The following is a 25232-nucleotide window of genomic DNA, read 5'->3' as shown; positions in this document are numbered from 1 at the left end:
CCATAGAGTCTGTTAGCCCCCAGGTCCCATAGAGTCTGTTAGCCCCCAGGTCCCATAGAGTCTGTTAGCCTCCAGGTCCCAAAGAGGCTGTTAGCCCCCAGGTCCCATAGAGTCTGTTAGCCCCCAGGTCCCATAGAGTCTGTTAGCCCCCAGGTCCCATAGAGTCTGTTAGCCCCCAGGTCCCATAGAGTCTGTTAGCCCCCAGGTCCCATAGAGTCTGTTAGCCCCCAGGTCCCATAGAGTCTGTTAGCCCCCAGGTCCCATAGAGTCTGTTAGCCCCCAGGTCCCATAGAGTCTGTTAGCCCCCAGGTCCCATAGAGTCTGTTAGCCCCCAGGTCCCATAGAGTCTGTTAGCCCCCAGGTCCCATAGAGTCTGTTAGCCCCCAGGTCCCATAGAGTCTGTTAACCCCCAGGTCCCATAGAGTCTGTCAACCCCCAGGTCCCATAGAGTCTGTCAGCCCCCAGGTCCCATAGAGTCTGTTAGCCCCCAGGTCCCATAGAGTCTGTTAGCCCCCAGGTCCCATAGAGTCTGTTAGCCCCCAGGTCCCATAGAGTCTGTTAGCCCCCAGGTCCCATAGAGTCTGTTAACCCCCAGGTCCCAAAGAGGCTGTTAGCCCCCAGGTCCCATAGAGTCTGTTAACCCCCAGGTCCCATAGAGTCTGTCAGCCCCCAGGTCCCATAGAGTCTGTCAACCCCCAGGTCCCATAGAGTCTGTTAACCCCCAGGTCCCATAGAGTCTGTCAGCCCCCAGGTCCCATAGAGTCTGTTAACCCCCAGGTCCCATAGAGTCTGTTAACCCCCAGGTCCCATAGAGTCTGTTAACCCCCAGGTCCCATAGAGTCTGTCAGCCCCCAGGTCCCATAGAGTCTGTTAACCCCCAGGTCCCATAGAGTCTGTTAGCCCCCAGGTCCCATAGAGTCTGTTAGCCCCCAGGTCCCATAGAGTCTGTCAGCCCCCAGGTCCCATAGAGTCTGTTAGCCCCCAGGTCCCATAGAGTCTGTTAGCCCCCAGGTCCCATAGAGTCTGTTAGCCCCCAGGTCCCATAGAGTCTGTTAACCCCCAGGTCCCATAGAGTCTGTCAACCCCCAGGTCCCATAGAGTCTGTTAACCCCCAGGTCCCATAGAGTCTGTTAACCCCCAGGTCCCATAGAGTCTGTTAGCCCCCAGGTCCCATAGAGTCTGTTAGCCCCCAGGTCCCATAGAGTGTGTCAACCCCCAGGTCCCATAGAGTCTGTTAACCCCCAGGTCCCATAGAGTCTGTTAACCCCCAGGTCCCATAGAGTCTGTTAGCCCCCAGGTCCCATAGAGTCTGTTAACCCCCAGGTCCCATAGAGTCTGTTAGCCCCCAGGTCCCATAGAGTCTGTTAGCCCCCAGGTCCCATAGAGTCTGTTAGCCCCCAGGTCCCATAGAGTCTGTCAACCCCCAGGTCCCATAGAGTCTGTTAGCCCCCAGGTCCCATAGAGTCTGTTAGCCCCCAGGTCCCATAGAGTCTGTTAGCCCCCAGGTCCCATAGAGTCTGTTAGCCCCCAGGTCCCATAGAGTCTGTTAGCCCCCAGGTCCCATAGAGTCTGTTAGCCCCCAGGTCCCATAGAGTCTGTTAGCCCCCAGGTCCCATAGAGTCTGTTAGCCCCCAGGTCCCATAGAGTCTGTTAACCCCCAGGTCCCATAGAGTCTGTCAACCCCCAGGTCCCATAGAGTCTGTTAGCCCCCAGGTCCCATAGAGTCTGTTAGCCCCCAGGTCCCATAGAGTCTGTCAACCCCCAGGTCCCATAGAGTCTGTTAACCCCCAGGTCCCATAGAGTCTGTTAGCCCCCAGGTCCTGTACTCAGACACCTGTCACTGCTGCTTCCCTGTGTGAGGAACACCTGCCAACACACAAGTCCCATAACTTGACACACAGGAAAGCTCCTCTGACAGGTGCCTGAGGCCATCCTGCGAGGGACTGAAAGCCTGCTCTATTCAGGCAGTCACACAGTGTGCTCTGCTCTGTAGGCCTGTCTCTCTGGAGGGAAATCTCACTTGAGTCTTGGATGATTCTGCCAGTGTGCCACCACCTCCTTTCCGTTGTGCAGTGACTGATCATTCTCCTAACCTTTCCACAGATTTGTTTTATAAATCAAATTTAACTTTTCCAGAGATTTGTTTGGAAATAAGTATAACTTTGTGTTATCGTCAAGGATTTATAATAATATATGCCATTTATTAGCAGACGCTTCTGCTAGGGCCTCCTGAGTGGCACAGTGGTCTAAGGCACTGCATTGTAGTGCTAGAGGTGTCACTACAGACCTGGGTTCAATCCCAGGCCCAGGATCCTCCCAGTTAGGGGAGGGTTTGGCCAGGGAGGGACTTGTCTCATTGTGCTCTAGCGACTCCTTGTGGCAGGCCAGGCGCCTGCAGGCTGACCTCTGTTGTCAGTTAAACTGTGTTTCTCTAGAAGAAAATGAAACGCACACCTATTAAGGCAAGGTGCTGGCTCGCAGAGTAGACAACTTGAAAATAAGGGAGAGCCGCACACTCTAGGAGCTCAGATGCAAAAATGTAATATCCAACGTTTCAACAGCCAAGCTGTCTTCATCAGGGTATCATCACAAACACTGCAGGGTGACTCGTTTATATAGTGTCAGAAGACACACAGGTGTCTGTAATCATGGCCAAGTGTGGCCTAATATCATTGGTTAATTCTCAAATATAAAAATGGCATACAAAGAACAGCATACAAAACAACAAATGGATAGCATACGATCATAGATTCATTTTAGACTACACAAGCTTACAAACAATTACAATGGCAAAGTCACAATAATCACAAGAATGGCTTCAGATCAAAGTCTACGTTGGGACCGTCTTTAAATTAAAGATCCAGGCAGCCTCTCGTTTTAACAATAAATTATCGAGGTCACCCCTTCTCCTAGGGAGGGTGACATGTTCGATGCTAGTATAACACAGAGACGAAATCGAGTGATTTTCTTCTAGATTATTCTGTTACCCAGTAAACAGCACCCAACCGACAAAAAAGCTCTAAAACGATGCCGAATGATCATTCTTTTCCTGACACTGGTCAAAGACCCAAACAAGATGACTTTGAATATAGCCAAAGGGATCGTGATAAGATCATTGTTTTTGACATGCCGGGGGGTAATTCTGACCTCTCGAAAGAACCGTTACATTTATCTAAGCGCCAGACGAGAACGCATCTACATATAGTCACTCTTAGTGATTATGTGTGTCAAGGCATTATTCCACGGGGACTCAGGTGGCAAAAAGAGCCATCATTGGGACAGGGCACAGATGATTTCTGTGAGCGCTGGTGTGCCATCCTGAACAAACGCTCTATTGATTTAATGACATTAATTGTTGACCAGTTGAAAAAGGATTTTATTGAAATGGATAATACGATTAAAGACAAACGCACAGCTGTACAAATAGCTGTTAATGATGATGGCATATTCAATGAACTGATGAAAACTAACCAAGCGCTCCAGGACAAGTTGTCTACAGAAATAAAGGAACTTATAATCAAGAAATTCAACCAAGACAAAAGAGACAAGGCCGAGGATAAAGTCTACTTCTGGAGAAACCCTGACAGAGGAGGTCCTGCTCCTCCTCTCCATGACAGACGCAGGAGGGATGCTGCTTACTTCCATCCACCCCCGTCTGACCAACACTCTACAACCAGCGCCTCATCGGCTTCCAGTGGCAGTTTTTTACTCAACGAGAGACTGGGCCGACGGAAGCGCGGAAGGTGGCCGTGGACCGACGAGATGCCGCACCCGACGGGGTAAGAAGAAACGACTATCAGAGGCAGAGGAGACCGTTCACACGGTCCCAGAACCCACGGGACTGAGTGTCTTTAATTTAGCAAGATATTGAGCCCTGCCCATGTCTCTTTGCTTAATAAAGGGTTATCTTTTGTGCCTACAACCCAGTGTAACGATTTTGATGTTAAGGTAGACATGTTTAAGTTTTTTAGAAACGTTTAAGGGAATACTTTAGCTCCCCTAATCATGATGTTTCTATTGAACCAGTAGGTTATTCACCTGCACATACTCCGACTCCTTTTAGAAGTAACAGTTATTTTGTACCTCCAGCCAATCGCAATCATTCTATTGAGACATATTGCAGACTGGTAGAAAAAGATGTTGTTCATCTCCTTAAGAACAAACAGGAGTCCAAATCTTTCCATAATTTACCTAAGGATGAAAAACAAGCTTTGCTTGATGTACAATCTGATACGTCAGTCCTTACCCGTCCTGCTGATAAGGGGTGGGTCGGTGGTACAATCTGATACGTCAGTCCTCATTCGTCCAGCTGATAAGGGTGGGTCGGTGGTACAATCTGATACGTCAGTCCTTATTCGTCCTGCTGATAAGGGTGGGTCGGTGGTACAATCTGATACGTCAGTCCTCATTCGTCCAGCTGATAAGGGTGGGTCGGTGGTACAATCTGATACGTCAGTCCTCATTCGTCCTGCTGATAAGGGTGGGTCGGTGGTACAATCTGATACGTCAGTCCTCATTCGTCCTGCTCATAAGGGTGGGTCGGTGGTACAATCTGATACGTCAGTCCTTATTCGTCCTGCTGATAAGGGTGGGTCGGTGGTACAATCTGATACGTCAGTCCTTACCCGTCCTGCTGATAAGGGTGGGTCGCTGGTACAATCTGATACGTCAGTCCTTACCCGTCCTGCTGATAAGGGTGGGTCGGTGGTACAATCTGATACGTCAGTCCTTATTCGTCCTGCTGATAAGGGTGGGTCGGTGGTACAATCTGATACGTCAGTCCTTACCCGTCCTGCTGATAAGGGTGGGTCGCTGGTACAATCTGATACGTCAGTCCTTATTCGTCCTGCTGATAAGGGTGGGTCGGTGGTACAATCTGATACGTCAGTCCTCATTCGTCCTGCTGATAAGGGTGGGTCGGTGGTACAATCTGATACGTCAGTCCTTACCCGTCCTGCTGATAAGGGTGGGTCGCTGGTACAATCTGATACGTCAGTCCTTACCCGTCCTGCTGATAAGGGTGGGTCGGTGGTACAATCTGATACGTCAGTCCTCATTCGTCCTGCTGATAAGGGTGGGTCGCTGGTACAATCTGATACGTCAGTCCTCATTCGTCCTGCTGATAAGGGTGGGTCGGTGGTACAATCTGATACGTCAGTCCTTACCCGTCCTGCTGATAAGGGTGGGTCGCTGGTACAATCTGATACGTCAGTCCTTACCCGTCCTGCTGATAAGGGTGGGTCGGTTGTACTCATGGATAGGACAGCTTATGTAAATGAGTGTCATAGACAACTGCTTGACAACACCTTTTACAAGAAACTCAGAAGTGTCCCTACTTCCCAATTTCAGAATACTATCTTTACTGTCCTAGATGGGTATTTAAGTTCTGGTCAGATAACCAAAAAAGTACATGACTTTTTGGCTATTCAACACCCTAAAATTGCTACTTTCTATACTTTGCCGAAATTATACAAGAATGTTACAAAACCTCCAGGGCGCCCAATTGTATCGGGCATTGATGCAGTAACGGCCCCTATTGTAGCGGGCATTGATGCAGTAACGGCCCCTCTATCTACTTTTGTTGACTTGTTTATTAGACCACTCGCAGAACAGCTCCCCTCCTTTGTAAAGGACACCAGCAGTATGATCTCTATTATTGAATCTCTTGATCCTCTGCCTGAGAACACCTTGTTAGTTACTTTTGATGTTGAGTCGTTATACACTAATATTCCACACGAGGGCGGTATTGAAGCCATGGAACATTTTCTCCTGCAACGTGACCCTAATGAACTACCTTCCAGTGCCTGCATAATAACATTGGCTGAAATAGAGCTCACACATAACTATTTCATGTTTCTAAATGATTTCTTTATTCAGACGAAGGGTACTGCTATGGGATCCTCCATGGCTCCTAACTATGCTAATTTGTATGTGGGTTACATGGAGAAACAGTCTATTTTCAACCCTCTCAAAAATGTTTTCTTGCCTTATATCATTATTTGGAAACGGTATATTGATGATATTTTTGTTCTATGGAGGGGTGATGCAAAACAGCTCCAGGCGTTCCATGCTTTTCTTAACTCCTGTTCTGAACATTTGAGATTTACTATGCAATCTGATACACGTCAAATCAGTTTTGTTGATCTTCTGATCTTGTGTGAAAATAATGTTCTATACACTGATCTTTACAGGAAACCTACTGATCGTAACAGTTTGTTGAGCGCTGACAGTTGTCACCCACTTCCCTTGAAAAATAGTTTGCCCTACAGCCAATTCTGTCGAATCAAAAGAATCTGCAAAAAACAATCAGATTTCGACAGAAATATGGCTGAGACACACAGAAAGTTCAAAGAGAGGGTGTACAAAAATGATCAGATTAATATTGGCATTGATAAAATTCAAAACAAAACGAGACATGACCTTTTTTAAGGTCAGTCTCGCAAAAAGATGCATTCTTGCGTTCTAACTACCCGCTATTCAAAGCGCTCTGAACAAATTAAGGGAATCGTTCACAAACATTGGCACATTCTAAAATACGATGATAGTCTCGGTAATGTGTTTTTGGACCTTCCCTTGGTCGTATTCTCGTGGGGCAGAAATCTCAGAGACCAATTGGTACACTCTGATTTACCACCCCAAGATATCCCTGACCATCTATTTGTGCCCCTACTGGATGGAAATTACAAGTGTAATGGCTGTGCTCAATGCAATGGCACTTATAAATGTAGATCCTTCAAACACCCACAAACAGGGAAATCGATCCCAATCAAAGGTGTTATTACGTTCTCCAATGAGGCAGTTATTTATCTTATAACTTGTCCTTGTGGTAAAAATGATGTGGGTAAAACAAAGCGTGAATTAAAAGTACATATCTCAGAGCATCGTAGCACCATTAGGTGCAAAAACTTGACTTACCCAGTTGCGGCCCACTTTTTGGAAGCAAACCACTCGATTTCGTCTCTGCGTTATATTGGCATCGAACATGTCCCCCTCCCTAGGAGAGGGGGTGACTTTGATAATTTATTGTTAAAACGAGAGGCTGCCTGGATCTTTAATTTAAAGACCCTTGCTCCCTTCGGTCCCAACGTAGACTTTGATCTGAAGCCATTCTTGTGATTATTGTGACTTTGCCATTGTAATTGTTTGTAAGCTTATGTAGTCTAAAATGAATCTATGATCGTATGCTATCCATTTGTTCTTTTGTATGTCCTTTGTATGCCATTTTTATATTTGAGAATTAACCAATGATATTAGGCCAAACTTGGCCATGATTACAAACACCTGTGTGTCTTCTGACACTATATAAACGAGTCACCCTGCAGTGTTTGTGATGATACCCTGATGAAGACAGCTGGCTGTTGAAACGTTGGATATTACATTTTTGCATCTGAGCTCCTAGAGTGTGCGGCTCTCCCTTATTTTCAAACTGTGTTTCTCTGACACACTGGCTTCCGGGTTAAGTGGGCGGGTGTTAAGAAGCGCAGTTTGGTGGGTCATGTTTCGGAGGACGCATCACCCGACCTTCACCTCCGAGCCCGTTGGGGAGTTGCAGTGATGAGACAAGATCGAAATGGGGGATATATGCTAAATATATGATTATTATTATAAATCCTTGACAGTAACAGAAGTTATGCAGCTTATTTCCAAATGAATCTCTGTAAAAGTTCAATTTGATTCAGAAAACAAATCTGGGACAACCCGTACATAAAATGTATGCACGCATGACTGACTGTACGTCTGACATTTTAGGTACGGGTGGTCTCGATTTAAATGCAGTGTTTCCATGTGTGTGGTTTAAATATTTCAATCTAAATAGTTTCAATCTAATAAAATCAATCCATCACCAACCAATCAACCAACCAACCAATTAACCAACCAACCAACCAATCGTGCTTCTACACCTGCACTGCTTGCTGTTTGGGGTTTTAGGCTGGGTTTCTGTACAGCACTTTGAGATATCAGCTGATGTAAGAAGGGCTATATAAATACATTTGATTTGATCAACCAACCAATTAACTAACCAACCAACCAACCAACCAACCAATCCATCACCAACCAACCAATCAACCAACCAATCACCCAACCAACCAATTAACCAACCAACCAACCAACCAACCAATTAACCACTTAACAAACCAATGAACCACTTAAAAAAACAAATTAACACGCAAATTAACCACTTAACACACCAATTAACCTGCCAATTAACCACTTAACCAACCACTTAACCAACCAATTAACCACTTAACCAACCACTTAACCAACCACTTAACCAACCAATTAACCAACCAATTAACCACTTAACCAACCAATTAACCACTTAACCAACCAATTAACCACTTAGCCAACCTATTAACCACTTAACAAATTAACCAACAACCAACCAACCAATGATCTCTGTTTTCTCAGCTGTCTGAGGAAGAGAAGATCCAGCGTTACAGCATCCTTTCTGAGCTCTACCACCTGATTGGTTTCCACCGTAAGTCAGCCTTCTTCAAGCGGGTAGCAGCCATGCAGTGTGTGGCCCCCACCATCCCAGAGCCTGGCTGGAGGGCCTGCTACAAGCTGCTGCTGGAGACCCTGCCTGGATACAGTCTCTGCCTCGACCCCAAAGACTTCAGCAAAGGTACCCAACTGGATGTGCCTCTACTCTGTGTCAAAACTGTCCCATACACTGTAAGGTGATCCCTACAACTTTATATTATCAATAAAACACACACACAAGCACAGACATCTGTTTCAGTAAGGTCAGTACTTAGCAAGAGATTGAATAACATTGCCTTGCCCTGAGCTTTATTTAAAGGCTCTTCTCTTCAAGAGCTCTTCTCAGGGGTGATACGTATTCCGGGCACCACTTTGTGCAAAAAGACACACAATTGATTTGAGACCTGCGCTGACCCAGACCCCCCCCCCCCACACACACACACACACACACACACACACACACACACACACACACACACACACACACACACACACACACACAAACACTCTCTCAGGGTCCTTAGGATAAGCTGCTGTGCACTGCAGGCTCTTGACCCTCACCCTGCTCAACCCACTTCACCACGAGGGACTGGAGCATAAAAGAAACACTGACAGAGAAAACATTGAGTCCTCTATCTCTACTGTGATCCTCTTTCAAGCACTCACTAGAGAAGAGTTTCTGTCAGGCACAGAGAGAGAGACGTTGTTGTTGACCTCCACTTCACTGCTGTGGAAAACAATTGTGAGAGGTAGTCAAACGATTATGCTGTAGTGTAGGTGGGAGTGAAGTGTGTGTCTGTCTGACTATGGATATCGTCCTCCCTAACTTTGTTTACAAGACAAAGCAGAAAAAGAAAGAAAGAAATGTTCCTCATAAGGCAGCATGACTTTCTACTACGACCAGGTCCCTGAGACCTTCAGCCTGAGGAGAGGTATCAGATTTGAGTTTATTGAGCTGGGAGGAGAAGAGAGCTGGCCAGGCCCCTGGTGCAGGAGGCTAACATCAGAGAGGGAATGGGGCTCAATAGTGTATTCCAATACGGCCTGGTACAGGCCTGGCCGGCAGAGAAATGAACAAGCAAATCGGTTTTTAATTGGCTAGGGAGCCCTCTCAGTACTCTCCTCTTTACCAGGCTGAGAAGACTTTCTCTTTTTCTCTCTCTCTCTCTCACTTTGTTTGGAGTTAACACTATTTCAAAGACCACAAACTCCCAAAAAGGCATTTAGCTGCCATGCTTATAATCCCTGCTGCACTGTTCATGTTATAATGACAGAAGGGGATGACAGTAGTATCAGACATCACCTTACAGGGAACTGCTAATTCTCCTACCAGAATGTACAGTGCCTTTTGATGCAGGCAGTCTGTGACAGGGTGGTGCGTGTGTGTGTTTGTGTGACAGGGTGAGGATTGTGCGGCAGAGTGTCATTCTCATGGTGATGCTAATTGGATTCCACGACACCTTGAATATCGCCTCGCAAATACCACAGAAGAAGACATTTAGCTGAAGGAAAAGGAGGGAGGGGGAGAGGGAAAAGGAGGGAGGGGGAGAGGGAAAAGGAGGGAGGGGGAGAGAGAAAGGGAGGTAGGGAGAGAAAAAGGGCGGGAGGGGGAAAGGGAGGGAGGGAGGGAGGGAGAAAAGGAGGGAGGGAGTGAGGGGGAGAGAGAAAGAGAGGGAGGGAGGGAGGGAGGGGGAGAAAGATGGAGAAAGAGAGGGGGGAGAGAAAGAGAGGGGGGATGGGGGAGAGGGAGAGAGGGAGGGGAGAGGGAGGGGAAGAGAGATGAAGAGAGGGATGGGGGAGAGAAAGAGAGGGATGGAGGGGAGAAAGAGAGGGAGAGGAGGGAGGGAGGGGAGAAAGAGGGAGGAGGGAGAGGGAGGGAGAGATGGTGAGAGGAAGAGAGAGAGGGGGAAGAGGAAGAGAGGGAGGGGGAGAGAGAAAGAGAGAGAGGGAGGGAGGGAGGGAGGGAGGGGAGAAGGGGAGAATGAGGGAGGGAGGGAGAAAGAGAAAGAGGGAGAAAGAGAGGGAGGGAGGGAGGGAGGGAGGGAGGGGAGAAAGAGAGAGGGGGAGAGGGAGAGAGGGAGGGGAAGAGAGATGAAGAGAGGGATGGGGGAGAGAAAGAGAGGGATGGAGGGGAGAAAGAGAGGGAGAGGAGGGAGGGAGGGGAGAAAGAGGGAGGAGGGAGAGGGAGGGAGAGATGGTGAGAGGAAGAGAGGGAGGGGGAAGAGGAAGAGAGGGAGGGGGAGAGAGAAAGAGAGGGAGGGAGGGAGGGAGGGGAGAAAGAGAGAGGGGGAGAGGGAGAGAGGGAGGGGAGAGGGAGGGGAAGAGAGATGAAGAGAGGGATGGGGGAGAGAAAGAGAGGGATGGAGGGGAGAAAGAGAGGGAGAGGAGGGAGGGAGGGGAGAAAGAGGGAGGAGGGAGAGGGAGGGAGAGATGGTGAGAGGAAGAGAGGGAGGGGGAAGAGGAAGAGAGGGAGGGGGAGAGAGAAAGAGAGGGAGGGAGGGAGGGAGGGAGGGGAGAAAGAGAGAGGGGGAGAGGGAGAGAGGGAGGGGAGAGGGAGGGGAAGAGAGATGAAGAGAGGGATGGGGGAGAGAAAGAGAGGGATGGAGGGGAGAAAGAGAGGGAGAGGAGGGAGGGAGGGGAGAAAGAGGGAGGAGGGAGAGGGAGGGAGAGATGGTGAGAGGAAGAGAGGGAGGGGGAGAGAGAAAGAGAGGGAGGGAGGGAGGTAGGGGAGAAGGGGAGAATGAGGGAGGGAGGGAGAAAGAGAAAGAGGGAGAAAGAGAGGGAGGGGGGGAGGGAGGGAGGGGAGAAAGAGAGAGGGGGAGAGAAAGAGAGGGAGGGGAGAAAGAGAGGGAAGGGAGAAAGAGGGAGGGGAGAAAGAGAGAGAGGGAGGGGAGAAGGAGAGAGTGATGGGAGAAAGACGGGGAGGGAGGGGAGAAAGAGAGAGAGGGATGGGAGAAAGACGGGGAGGGTGAGGGAGGGGAGAAAAATAGGGAGGGGGGAGAGAGAGAGAGAGAGAGGGAAGGGGGAAGAGAGGGAGGAGGGAGGGAGGAGAGAAAGGGAGTGAGGGGGGAGGGGGGAGAGAGAGGGACGGGGAGAGAGGGACGGGGAGGGGAGAAGGAGAGGGAGGGAGGGAGGGGAGGAGGAAGGCAAGAGAGGGAGGGGAGAAGGAGGGATGGAGGAAGGGAGAAAGAGAGGGAGGAAGGGAGAAAGAGAGGGAGTGATGGAGAGCGAGAGTAAGTATTTTTGGCATACCTTTATTTAGCAATTAAGGAGTGAATACAGAGCTTCCAGCGTTCATGGTCTTTTGATACAGAAAGAGAGGGGTGTGAGAGCGACAGTGAACGAGAGCGAGGAAGAACGAGAGAGGGCGACTGCCACAGTAAAAGCCACTGTGTGTCCTATCCTCTCCTCTGTGTTGGTGCCCTTCAGATAAGCAGCGGTAGCTTCACATGATGTTACAGACAGGTTGATGCTGCTATATTTAGGCTGCTTAGTGGGCGCTGCAGCTTCACTGAGGAGGAGGAAATGGCTTAGAAAAGATTTGCATTAATAGAATTTTTGCAGATGACAGAAGTCGGTAGCAATGAATAACATTTTGTTATTTATTTAATAATAATATAATCCCACAGTACAGAGAACATTGATAACGGACACACATCTTGGTCAAGAGTTTTGGAACTCCGCAGACTGTAGCTCAGGGAACAATTGATTCTTATTAACCTCTGAGTAGGCTGACCTTATTTCCCCTTCTCTCCCTCCCCGCTCCCTCAGTGCACCAGCCCTGACAGCCTTGAGTATAGCCTGGGGAATGGTAGGGGGTTGTGGAGAATGTAATGTTACGTAACGCTGAGACCCATCCGTGCTCCCCAGAACACCAGTGTAAAGCTAGCAGGTTATTAAGATGTCTGCTGATGTGTTTTCTGCTGCAGAACACTAAGAACTGGAAGTCAACGCCACACTGCACAGCTCCCAATCTCACGCCGCTCTGGTGTGAGAATGTTTGGAGGATCCCACTCACTCTCAAATCCTAAATGCCGTTGTGCCCTCGAGCAAGGCTTGTAATCCCTAAAACCAGCTGCAGAGGTGCGATAGTGTGGCTGCCCTCTGATCCAACCTCTGTGTCTTACAGAGGTGCCTGGATGGTTAAAGCAGAAGACACATTTTGGTTGGAAATGAATTTACATGGGACAATAAAATAATCTTCTCCTCCTCCAGGTGCCCACCGTGGCTGGGCGGCGGTACAGGTGCGTCTGCTCCATGAGCTGGTGTACGCGTCCCGTCGTATGGGAAACCCCGGCCTGTCCGTCCGCCACCTCTCCTTTCTGCTCCAGACCATGCTGGACTTGCTCTCAGACCAAGGTCAGCCGACGCGCGCGCACACACACACACACACACACACACACACACACACACACACACACACACACACACACCACACACACACACACACACACACACACACACACCAAAGGCTACCGAAACCCAGACGGTCACTTTCTCCATTGTTTTTGAGAGTGTACTCTTTCATCAATGTAAACTCGCACCCCTTTAAGTGTCAACAGATGCATGGGAAAAAAAACTTGTACATGTACTGAATAGAAAGGAAACGGAATAAAAAGAGTTACTAGTCTGACTAGCTCTAGTTTAGGAATTAGTGTTGCACGGTATACCAGTACCACAGTAATATCACAGAACCAAAACATCATGATACATATGATACCAACATTTTAGAATACTGAAGTACCGTTTCATATGATACTAGCAACATTTTAGAATACTGTAGTACCGTTTCATATGATACTAGCAACATTTTAGAATACTGTAGTACCGTTTCATATGATACTACCAACATTTTAGAATACTGTAGTACCGTTTCATATGATACTACCAACATTTTAGAATACTGTAGTACCGTTTCATATGATACTACCAACATTTTAGAATACTGTAGTACCGTTTCATATGATGCTACCAACATTTTAGAATACTGTAGTACTGTTTCATATGATACTACCAACATTTTAGAATACTGCAGTACCGTTTCATATGATACTACCAACATTTTAGAATACTGTAGTACCGTTTCATATGATACTACCAACATTTTAGAATACTGTAGTACCGTTTCATATGATACTACCAACATTTTAGAATACTGTAGTACCGTTTCATATGATACTAGCAACATTTTAGAATACTGTAGTACCGTTTCATATGATACTAGCAACATTTTTGAATACTGTAGTACCGTTTCATATGATACTAGCAACATTTTAGAATACTGTAGTACCGTTTCATATGATACTAGCAACATTTTAGAATACTGTAGTACCGTTTCATATGATACTAGCAACATTTTAGAATACTGTAGTACCGTTTCATATAATACTAGCAACATTTTAGAATACTGTAGTACCGTTTCATATCATACTAGCAACATTTTAGAATACTGTAGTACCGTTTCATATGATACTACCAACATTTTAGAATACTGTAGTACCGTTTCATATGATACTAGCAACATTTTAGAATACTGTAGTACCGTTTCATATGATACTAGCAACATTTTAGAATACTGTAGTACCGTTTCATATGATACTAGCAACATTTTAGAATACTGTAGTACCGTTTCATATGATACTAGCAACATTTTAGAATACTGTAGTACCGTTTCATATGATACTACCAACATTTTAGAATACTGTAGTACCGTTTCATATGATACTAGCAACATTTTAGAATACTGTAGTACCGTTTCATATGATACTAGCAACATTTTAGAATACTGTAGTACCGTTTCATATGATACTACCAACATTTTAGAATACTGTAGTACCGTTTCATATGATACTACCAACATTTTAGAATACTGTAGTACCGTTTCATATGATACTACCAACATTTTAGAATACTGTAGTACCGTTTCATATGATACTAGCAACATTTTAGAATACTGTAGTACCGTTTCATATGATACTACCAACATTTTAGAATACTGTAGTACCGTTTCATATGATACTACCAACATTTTAGAATACTGTAGTACCGTTTCATAAGATACTAGCAACATTTTAGAATACTGTAGTACCGTTTCATATGATACTACCAACATTTTAGAATACTGTAGTACCGTTTCATATGATACTAGCAACATTTTAGAATACTGTAGTACCGTTTCATATGATACTACCAACATTTTAGAATACTGTAGTACCGTTTCATATGATACTACCAACATTTTAGAATACTGTAGTACCGTTTCATATGATACTACCAACATTTTAGAATACTGTAGTACCGTTTCATATGATACTAGCAACATTTTAGAATACTGTAGTACCGTTTCATATGATACTAGCAACATTTTAGAATACTGTAGTACTGTTTCATATGATACTAGCAACATTTACGGCCCTACCGATCGAAAGAACCCGCTGGTGCCTGTAATAAAATGCTAATAAACTCAGTTTAAGTTCAGTACATTTTTTTAAGCAACAGCAACTAGTCCCTTGTATGCACCAGTCCAATAATGTCCCTCCCAGCCCTCTCCTACCTGCTTCTCATAGCATCCCCTCCCAGCCCTCTCACCTGCTTCTCTCAGCATCCCCTCCCAGCCCTCTCTCACCTGCTTCTCTCAGCATCCCCTCCCAGCCCTCTCTCACCTGCTTCTCTCAGCGTCTCCTACCAGCCCTCTCTCACCTGCTTCTCTCAGCATCCCCTCCCAGCCCTCTCTCACCTGCTTCTCTCAGCATCCCCTCCCAGCCCTCTCTCACCTGCTTCTCTCAGCGTCTCCTACCAGCCCTCTCTCACCTGCTTCTCTCAGCATCCCCTCCCAGCCCTCTCTCACCTGCTTCTCTCAGCATCTCCTCCCAGCCCTCTCTTACCTGCTTCTCTCAGCGTCTCCTACCAGCCCTCACTCACCTGCTTCTCTCTACGTCTCCTACCAGCCCTCTTTCACCTGTTTCTCTACGTCTCCTACCAGCCCTCTCCTACCTGTTTCTCAACGTCTCCTACCAGCCCTCTCCCACCTGCTTCACTCAGCATCCCCTCCCAGCCCTCTCTCACCTGCTTCTCTCAGCATCCCCTCCCAGCCCTCTCTCACCTGTTTCTCAACGTCTCCTACCAGCCCTCTCTCACCTTTTTCTCAACGTCTCCTACCAGCCCTCTGTCACCTGTTTCTCAACGTCTCCTACCAGCCCGCTCTCATCTGTTTCTCAACGTCTCCTACCAGCCCTCTCTCACCTGTTTCTCAACGTCTCCTACCAGCCCTCTCTCACCTGTTTCTCAACGTCTTCTACCAGCCCTCTCTCACCTGTTTCTCAACGTCTCCTACCAGCCCTCTCTCCTGTTTCTCAACGTCTCCTACCAGCCCTCTCTCACCTGCTTCTCTCAGCATCCCCTCCCAGCCCTCTCTCACCTGACCTGCTTCTCTCAGCATCCCCTCCCAGCCCTCTCTCACCTGCTTCTCTCAGCATCTCCTACCAGCCCTCTCTCACCTGCTTCTCTCCATCCACTCTTCCTGCATCTATTCCTCCATCAGTTTTTAATATAAATTAGCCTTGATGGCAAATGGGGATGGAGACCCTGATCAGTCTTCTGTTACATTTGATATATTGGAGCAGAGCGAGCAAAGTTGATATATTGTATATAATTTCATCCCTGGTATAACCAAGAGCACAGGCCAGTCTACATGAACACTTCCGGTTTGGAGCGAGCAGTCGCACCACGCTTCGCTCCACAGGTAATATTACACTTCGCTACATTACAACGGCTTGATTTGTTTGATCTGAGCAATTCTTCTTAGCTAGCTACATAGCCGTCTTTGTATCAAAGATAATTGTGTAGTTTAGAGTAACTGAGTAATTATCGAGGCTAGCTATCTTCGTCCTCCTAACGTAGTCAACACTGCTAGCTGCTAGCTAGCTAGTCATCACTGTTAGCTAGCCAACTTCTACCGACTAGCAGCACCGCAGAAACTATTACATTACAACGCAACGACTTGATTAGTGTGGTGTTAGTGTTAGTTAGCCAGCTACATAGTTGTCTTTGCTGTCTCTGTATCTAAGATAATTGTGTAGTTTGAGTTTGAGTATTATCGAGGTGTGCTAGCCAGCCGCGACGCGGCGCCAGACTTACTCAACACACCTAGTCATCATTAACCCACTGCCAGCTAGCCAACCGTTACCGACTAGCAGCGCTGTAGTTACTAATACTTTACAACGGAACGATTTGACTAGTGCAGTGTTACCTAGCTTGCTACCTAGTTGTCTTTGTCATAGCTTGATAATTGTTAATTGATAATTGTTAGCTAGCCAGCCATCGAGGTTAGCTAGCCAGCTATTTCCGTCCCCCGCGACGCCATTTTTCCTAACCTAGCCAACTATTACCGACGAGCAGCATTGTTGAAACTAAATACACTACAAGGAACGTCTTGATTAGTGTTATGTTAGCTAGCTAGCTACAAAGTTGCTTTGTATCATGACAAGGTGTAGTACTGAAACTACCGAGGTTACCTAGCCAGCTACACGTTCAAAGTCAACAACGCAGCCACTGCTAGCTAGCCTACTCCACCAGCCAGCAGTACTGTATCATTTTAGTCAATAACATTTTTGCAACGTAAGCTTAACTTCCTGAACATTCGAGACGTGTAGTCCACTTGTCACTCCAATCTCATTTGCACTAGCGTAGCCTCTTCTGTAGCTTGTCTACTATGTGTCTGCCTATCCCTGTTCTCTCTCCTCTGCACAGGCCATACAAACGCTCCACACCGCGTGGCCGCTGCCACTCTAACCTGGTGGTCCCAGCGCGCACGACCCACGTGGAGTTCCAGGTCTCCGGCAGCCTCTGGAACTGCCGGTCTGCGGCCAACAAGGCTGAGTTCATCTCAGCCTATGCTACCCTCCAGTCCCTAGACTTCCTGGCGCTGACGGAAACATGGATCACCACAGATAACACTGCTACTCCTACTGCTCTCTCCTCGTCTGACTACGTGTTCTCGCATACCCCTAAAGCATCGAGCCAGCGGGGTGGTGGCACTGGAATCCTCATCTCTCCCAATTGGACATTCTCTCTTTCTCCCCTGACCCATCTGTCTATCTCCTCATTTGAATTCCATGCTGTCACAGTTACCAGCCCTTTCAAGCTTAACATCCTTATCATTTATCGCCCTCCAGGTTCCCTTGGAGAGTTCATCAATGAGCTTGACGCCTTGATAAGTTCCTTTCCTGAGGATGGCTCACCTCTCACAGTTCTGGGTGACTTTAACCTCCCCACGTCTACCTTCGACTCATTCCTCTCTGCCTCCTTCTTTCCACTCCTCTCCTCTTTCGACCTCACCCTCTCACCTTCCCCCCCTACTCACAAGGCAGGCAATACGCTTGACCTCATCTTTACTAGATGCTGTTCTTCCACTAATCTCATTGCAACTCCCCTCCAAGTCTCCGACCACTACCTTGTATCCTTTTCCCTCTCGCTCTCATCCAACACTTCTCACTCTCCCCCTACTCGGATGGTATTGCGCCGTCCCAACCTTCGCTCTCTCTCTCCCGCTACTCTCTCCTCTTCCATCCTATCATCTCTTCCCTCTGCTCAAACCTTCTCCAACCTATCTCCTGATTCTGCCTCCTCAACCCTCCTCTCCTCCCTCTCTGCATCCTTTGATTTCCTCTGTCCCCTATCCTCCAGGCCGGCTCGGTCCTCCCCTCCTGCTCCGTGGCTCGACGACTCACTGCGAACTCACAGAACAGGGCTCCGGGCAGCCGAGCGGAAATGGAGGAAAACTCGCCTCCCTGCGGACCTGGCATCCTTTCACTCCCTCCTCTCTACATTTTCCTCTTCTGTCTCTGCTGCTAAAGCCACTTTCTACCACTCTAAACTCCAAACATCTGCCTCTAACCCTAGGAAGCTCTTTGCTACCTTCTCCTCCCTCCTGAATCCTCCTCCCCCCTCCCCCCCCTCCTCCCTCTCTGCGGATGACTTCGTCAACCATTTTGAAAAGAAGGTTGACGACATCCGATCCTCGTTTGCTAAGTCAAACGACACTGCTGGTCCTGCTCACACTGCCCTACCCTGTGCTTTGACCTCTTTCTCCCCTCTCTCTCCAGATGAAATCTCGCGTCTTGTGACGGCCGGCCGCCCAACAACCTGCCCACTTGACCCTATCCCCTCCTCTCTTCTCCAGACCATTTCCGGAGACCTTCTCCCCTACCTCACCTCGCTCATCAACGCATCCTTGACCGCTGGCTACGTCCCTTCCGTCTTCAAGAGAGCGAGAGTTGCACCCCTTCTGAAAAAACCTACACTCGATCCCTCCGATGTCAACAACTACAGACCAGTATCCCTTCTTTCCTTTCTCTCCAAAACTCTTGAACGCGCCGTCCTTGGCCAGCTCTCTTGCTATCTCTCTCAGAATGACCTTCTTGATCCTAATCAGTCAGGTTTCAAGACTGGGCATTCAACTGAGACTGCTCTTCTCTGTGTCACGGAGGCTCTCCGCACTGCTAAAGCTAACTCTCTCTCCTCTGCTCTCATCCTTCTAGACCTATCTGCTGCCTTTGATACCGTGAACCATCAGATCCTCCTCTCCACCCTCTCCGAGCTGGGCATCTCCGGCACCGCGCACGCTTGGATTGCGTCCTACCTGACAGGTCGCTCCTACCAGGTGGCGTGGCGAGAATCTGTCTCCGCACCACGTGCTCTCACCACTGGTGTCCCCCAGGGCTCTGTTCTTGGCCCACTCCTATTCTCGCTATACACCAAGTCACTTGGCTCTGTCATATCCTCACATGGTCTCTCATATCATTGCTATGCAGATGACACACAATTAATCTTCTCCTTTCCCCCTTCTGACAACCAGGTGTCGAATCGCATCTCTGCATGTCTGGCAGACATATCAGTGTGGATGACGGATCACCACCTCAAGCTGAACCTCGGCAAGACGGAGCTGCTCTTCCTCCCGGGGAAGGACTGCCCGTTCCATGATCTCGCCATCACGGTTGACAACTCCCTTGTGTCCTCCTCCCAGAGTGCTAAGAGCCTTGGCGTGACCCTGGACAACACCCTGTCGTTCTCCACCAACATCAAGGCGGTGACCCGATCCTGTAGGTTCATGCTCTACAACATTCGCAGAGTACGACCCTGCCTCACACAGGAAGCGGCGCAGGTCCTAATCCAGGCACTTGTCATCTCCCGTCTGGATTATTGCAACTCGCTGTTGGCTGGGCTCCCTGCCTGTGCCATTAAACCCCTACAACTCATCCAGAACGCCGCAGCCCGTCTGGTGTTCAACCTTCCCAAGTTCTCTCACGTCACCCCGCTCCTCCGCTCTCTCCACTGGCTTCCAGTCGAAGCTCGCATCCGCTACAAGACCATGGTGCTTGCCTACGGAGCTGTGAGGGGAACGGCACCTCCGTACCTTCAGGCTCTGATCAGGCCCTACACCCAAACAAGGGCACTCCGTTCATCCACCTCTGGCCTGCTCGCCTCCCTACCTCTGAGGAAGCACAGTTCCCGCTCAGCCCAGTCAAAACTGTTCGCTGCTCTGGCACCCCAATGGTGGAACAAGCTCCCCCACGACGCCAGGACAGCGGAGTCAATCACCACCTTCCGGAGACACCTGAAACCCCACCTCTTCAAGGAATACCTGGGATAGGATAAAGTAATCCTTCTAACCCCCCCTTAAAAGATTTAGATGCACTATTGTAAAGTGGTTGTTCCACTGGATATTATAGGTGAATGCACCAATTTGTAAGTCGCTCTGGATAAGAGCGTCTGCTAAATGACTAAAATGTAAATGTAAATGTAAGTATAGGCTTTGCAGGTACGCTGTCATGCAGCAGTGCCAGAGAGGGAAAAACTCTAGCTCAAATAGTAAAAGACTTCTATAACCAGAGTTAACTTCTTTTTTCTTCCTGCGTGCATTTCATATAATTTCACAAACCATATCGCAGGCGCTTTTAAACTAATCCCAGCCCGCTAATTATTGGTTTGATAACAAACAATGTTGTTCAGTCATGTTACCTAGCTAGCTAACAAGCTGCTAACTTGACAGTAGGTCTAGGCCAATTTGATTGGCACAGGAAGAAAGGAAAAGGGTCTGCTACTCATGCGATGTGCTTCATATAGGTAGGCTTCATATAGATAGGCTTTATATAGGTAGGCTTCATATAGGTACAGTGAGGGAAAAAAGTATTTCATCCCCTGCTGATTTTGTACGTTTGCCCACTTACAAAGATATGATCAGTCTATATATTTAATGGTAGGTTTATTTGAACAGTGAGAGACAGAATAACTACAAAAAAATCCAGAAAAACGCATGTCAAAAATGTTATAAATTGATTTGCATTTTAATGAGGGGAAATAAGTATTTGACCCCTCTGCAAAACATGACTTGGTGGCAAAACCCTTGTTGGCAATCACAGAGGTCAGACGTTTCTTGTAGTCGACCATTAGGTTTGCACACATCTCAGGAGGGATTTTGTCCCACTCCTCTTTGCAGATCTTCTCCAAGTCATTAAGGTTTCGAGGCTGACGTTTGGCAACTCGAACCTTCAGCTCCTCCACAGATTTTCTATGGGATTAAGGTCTGGAGACTGGCTAGGCCACTCCAGGACCTTAATGTGCTTCTTCTTGAGCCACTCCTTTGTTGCCTTGGCCGTGTGTTTTGGGTCATTGTCATGCTGGAATACCCATCCACGACCCATTTTCAATACCCTGGCTGAGGGAAGGAGGTTCTCACCCAAGATGTGACGGTACATGGCCCCGTCCATCGTCCCTTTGATGCGGTGAAGTTGTCCTGTCCCCTTAGCAGAATAACACCCCCAAAGCATAATGTTTCCACCTCCATGTTTGACGGTGGGGATGGTGTTCTTGGGGTCATAGGCAGCATTCCTCCTCCTCCAAACACGGTGAGTTGAGTTGATGCCAAAGAGCTCCATTTTGGTCTCATCTGACCACAACACTTTCACCCAGTTGTCCTCTGAATCATTCAGATGTTTATTGGCAAACTTCAGATGGGCATGAATATGTGCTTTCTTGAGCAGGGGACCTTGCGGGCGCTGCAGGATTTCAGTCCTTCACGGCGTAGTGTGTTACCAAATGTTTTCTTGGTGACTATGGTCCCAGCTGCCTTGAGATCATTGACAAGATCCTCCCGTGTAGTTCTGGGCTGATTCCTCACCGTTCTCATGATCATTGCAACTCCACGAGGTGAGATCTTGCATGGAGCCCCAGGCCAAGGGAGATTGACAGTTCTTTTGTGTTTCTTCCATTTGCGAATAATCGTAACCAAATGCTGTCACCTTCTCACCAAGCTGCTTGGCGATGGTCTTGTAGCCCATTCCAGCCTTGTGTAGGTCTACAATTTTGTCCCTGACATCCTTGGAGAGCTCTTTGGTCTTGGCCATGGTGGAGAGTTTGGAATTTGATTGATTGCTTCTGTGGACAGGTGTCTTTTCTACAGGTAACAAGCTGAGATTAGGAGCCCTCCCTTTAAGAGTGTGCTCCTAATCTCAGCTCGTTACCTGTATAAAAGACACCTGGGAGCCAGAAATCTTTATGATTGAGAGGGGGTCAAATACTTATTTCCCTCATTAAAATGCAAATCAATTTATAACATTTTTGACGTGCATTTTTCTGGATTTGTTTGTTGTTATTCTGTCTCTCACTGTTCAAATAAACCTACCATTAACATTATAGACTGATCATTTCTTTGTCAGTGGGCAAACGTACACAATCAGCAGGGGATCAAATACTTTTCCCCCTCACTGTAGGCTTCATATAGGTAGGCTTCATAAAGACCTAACTATATCAAATCTCTTTTTCTTTCTGGTGCACTCTTACATTCTGTTTGTTGCCTAACGTTTCTAAAGTTGGGAGCAGTGTGTGTTGTTTGGGAGGGAGAGTGGTTGTGTGTGTGTGTGTGTGTGTGTGTGTGTGTTAACTGAAGGGTAGAAGGTTTCATGCCGTGTTTTCCCCTCGATGCAACAATGACATGCAGATCATGATGCATGTATCCTCCTTCCTCTCATTCCTCCAGCCCAATCACAGGTAGGCCATTGCAAATATGAGCAAATTAGCCATTCTATGCAGTATTTAATTATACAGTGTGAAGTTTAAATTCAATATGTGTCGTGCTGAGAATATCAGTGAATGTGTGAATATCAGCGCTTGTTTTTTTTTTGTTTAGCACGTGCGCATAACGTTTAGAAAACGGGAACAAGCTGGATGCTAGGCCACTGAATTGTTCCCTTGTGGCATAACGATACTACTCAGTAACGTGATACTTGGCCTGGTATCGTATAGTTAGTCAAATGTTGGTATCGAGACAAGGCTACTTGGAATAACAGATATTACATGGTCATAGTCAAACGTTTTTGTAAGTATTAGTTTAAACCCTTAATGCAATTTCCCTCAATTTCATACTATCTCCAATCACCCCCTGGCTGCAGCCATCCATAAATGTCCTTTTGGAAAGCCAGCATTGTGCCTGTGGGTGTAATGTTGTGTGATGCCCAACCAAGCCAGTCTCATATGGTGGCTGGGCGAAAGTTAGCTTTGACCAGAAATCCTCTGGACTCAGGAAACTGGTACTCATCTGGGGGAGAGGAGAGGGTTGGAGTTGATGCCTAACTGACCTCACTATCGAGGCCAATGTAATGCTTTTGGGAAAGCGGGAGGGAGAGGAAGGAGAAGGAGAGAGACGGTGAGGAAGGAGAGAGGAGAAAGAGAGGGAAAGCAGAATGGAGAAAACAGATGGAGAGCAAAATGTAGAGTGAATACAGAGAAAGGGAGGGAGACCGAGAGAGAGTGAGCAGAGCGTAAATGATATGAAATATTCACCACTGTCAGCAGCAGCAGTAGCAGTGAGGGACTGTTGCTACGCTCAGAGAGGCCATGCTCCCATCTACCCTGCACCATCCTCACTGTGTAACCCTGCTGGAATAACAACAGCTCAACTACAGCTCAGTGGCCGTCATACACCCACCGTGTGTGTGTGTGTGTGTGTGTGTGTGTGTGTGTGTGTGTGTGTGTGTGTGTGTGTGTGTGTGTGTGTGTGTGTGTGTTGGCGTCCTACACACTTAAACGGGCAATTACAGCCTGCGATTCCTCGAGACAGAATGATATGATGCTTTTCTAGCTATGCCATTTTGTGTGAGAGGCTGGGCATAAAGTCCCCAAACATATTTCATTGTTATATTAAAGCTATGATCTCACTTGAGTTGAAACCTTGTTCCCCAGACTCCTAACTCCAAGCTTGAGTAACTGTTTTAGCAGCTTTAAACCACTCTAGTTCTCAGTGACTTTCTGAATGGTGTCTTTGGCAGAGACACTTTGAAATGGGACCTGCACAAATCTGTCCCCTCTGAACTGAGGTTGCACGCCTTCTTTCCTCGCCCGCCTGTCTCTCTCTCTCTCTCTCTCCCATCTTATCTCTCCCTCTGTTCCCCTCTCCCTTTTTCTCCCTCAACCCCCTGCTGTTTGTCTGCAGTGGGGTGATGTCACACACAGCAGGGGTTATTGCAGGTCATCTTCTCCCAGCATGCAGTACTGGGGCGCGTCCCCCTTGCTGTGTTCCCTGCGTGTCTGTGGAAGTATTGTAGGACACACAGCAGCACAGCTCAGCATAGCAAAACAGTGTGACTGTCTAGCCCCAGCAGCAACAGCCTTTTCCTTTAAAGTCACAATCCTGACTTTGTGTTTCAGCCCAATGTAAGCCTGCTACTTAGTTTGGTATAAAGCTGACGAATGAGAATGGGAAACATTTATTACCATTCTCAAATATCCCAGATTGTGCCTTTTAATCCTCAGATCTGGGGCCTCATTTATCAACTGTGTGTACATTTCTTTAAAAAATCTGGCATACATGGAGATTTTAGGATTGCTAGAACATTGCTGTCGTCCCATTTAATGTCACAGCAGAAGCTCCCAGGGAAAGGAAATTACAGGCTTTGAAAGAGCCGGGCCCTTCTAAGGTCTGTCTTGAGGCAGTAGTGCCTTTTCAAGTCCCCATCGGTGACATTAAAAAACAGCTAATGTTTTATTTAAGATGGACCTTTGGGGGAGAGAGAGTCTAATTAACGTTACCACTGTCACCCTGCCTGGAAGAGGGAAAAGAGAGAGAAGAGGTAGCATGTCATCTTGCCCCTCGTGGCAGCACAGGAGCTTCAGGCCTGAGTGGGAGAGAGGCTGAGAGAGAGAGGCTGAGAGAGAGAGGCTGAGAGAGAGAGGCTGAGAGAGAGAGGCTGAGAGAGATGCTGAGAGAGAAATGCTGAGAGAGAGAGAGGCTGAGAGGGGCTGAAGGAGAGAGAGGGAGAGAGAGGCTGAAGGAGAGAGAGGGAGAGAGAGGCTGAAGGAGAGAGAGGGAGAGTGGCTGAAGGAGAGAGGGGGAGAGGGGCCGAGGGAGAGAGGGGCTGGGGGAGAAAAGCCGAGAGTGTCCGGGGGAGAGGGGCCGGAGGAGAGGGGCCGAGGCCGACAGGGAGAGAGGGGGCCAAGAGGGGGAGAGGGGCCGAGCGAGCGAGGCTGAGAGAGAGGCTGAGAGAGAGCCAGAGACAGAAAGAGAGAGCGAGCGAGCGAGCGGCAGAGAGAGAGAGAGCGAGCGAGCGAGCGGCAGAGAGAGAGAGAGCGAGCGAGCGAGCGGCAGAGAGAGAGAGAGCGAGCGAGCGAGCGGCAGAGAGAGAGAGAGCGAGCGAGCGAGCGGCAGAGAGAGAGAGAGCGAGCGAGCGAGCGGCAGAGAGAGAGAGCGAGCGGCA

The 25232-nt window shown here is 47.8% G+C and overlaps 1 protein-coding gene across 3 annotated transcripts in view; it reads left to right on the top strand.

Moving 5' to 3' along the window:
* The window catches only part of LOC106570238 (trafficking protein particle complex subunit 9), a 398200-nt gene that overhangs the window by 14667 nt on the left and 358301 nt on the right, over positions 1-25232 (top strand). For all 3 annotated transcript variants that reach the window (XM_045694753.2, XM_045694752.2, XM_082961201.1), the window contains 2 exons: positions 8410-8626; positions 12700-12843. In XM_045694753.2, the coding sequence (XP_045550709.1) occupies positions 8410-8626; positions 12700-12843 (361 nt within the window). The remainder of the gene's footprint in view (positions 1-8409; positions 8627-12699; positions 12844-25232) is intronic.

Source organism: Salmo salar, chromosome 14 (genome assembly GCF_965601325.2).
Source record: "Salmo salar chromosome 14, fSalSal1, whole genome shotgun sequence".
NCBI lineage: Eukaryota > Metazoa > Chordata > Actinopteri > Salmoniformes > Salmonidae > Salmo > Salmo salar.
The sequence above is the reverse complement of the archived record's forward strand: the minus strand, read 5'-3'. Positions and strand labels throughout refer to the sequence as shown.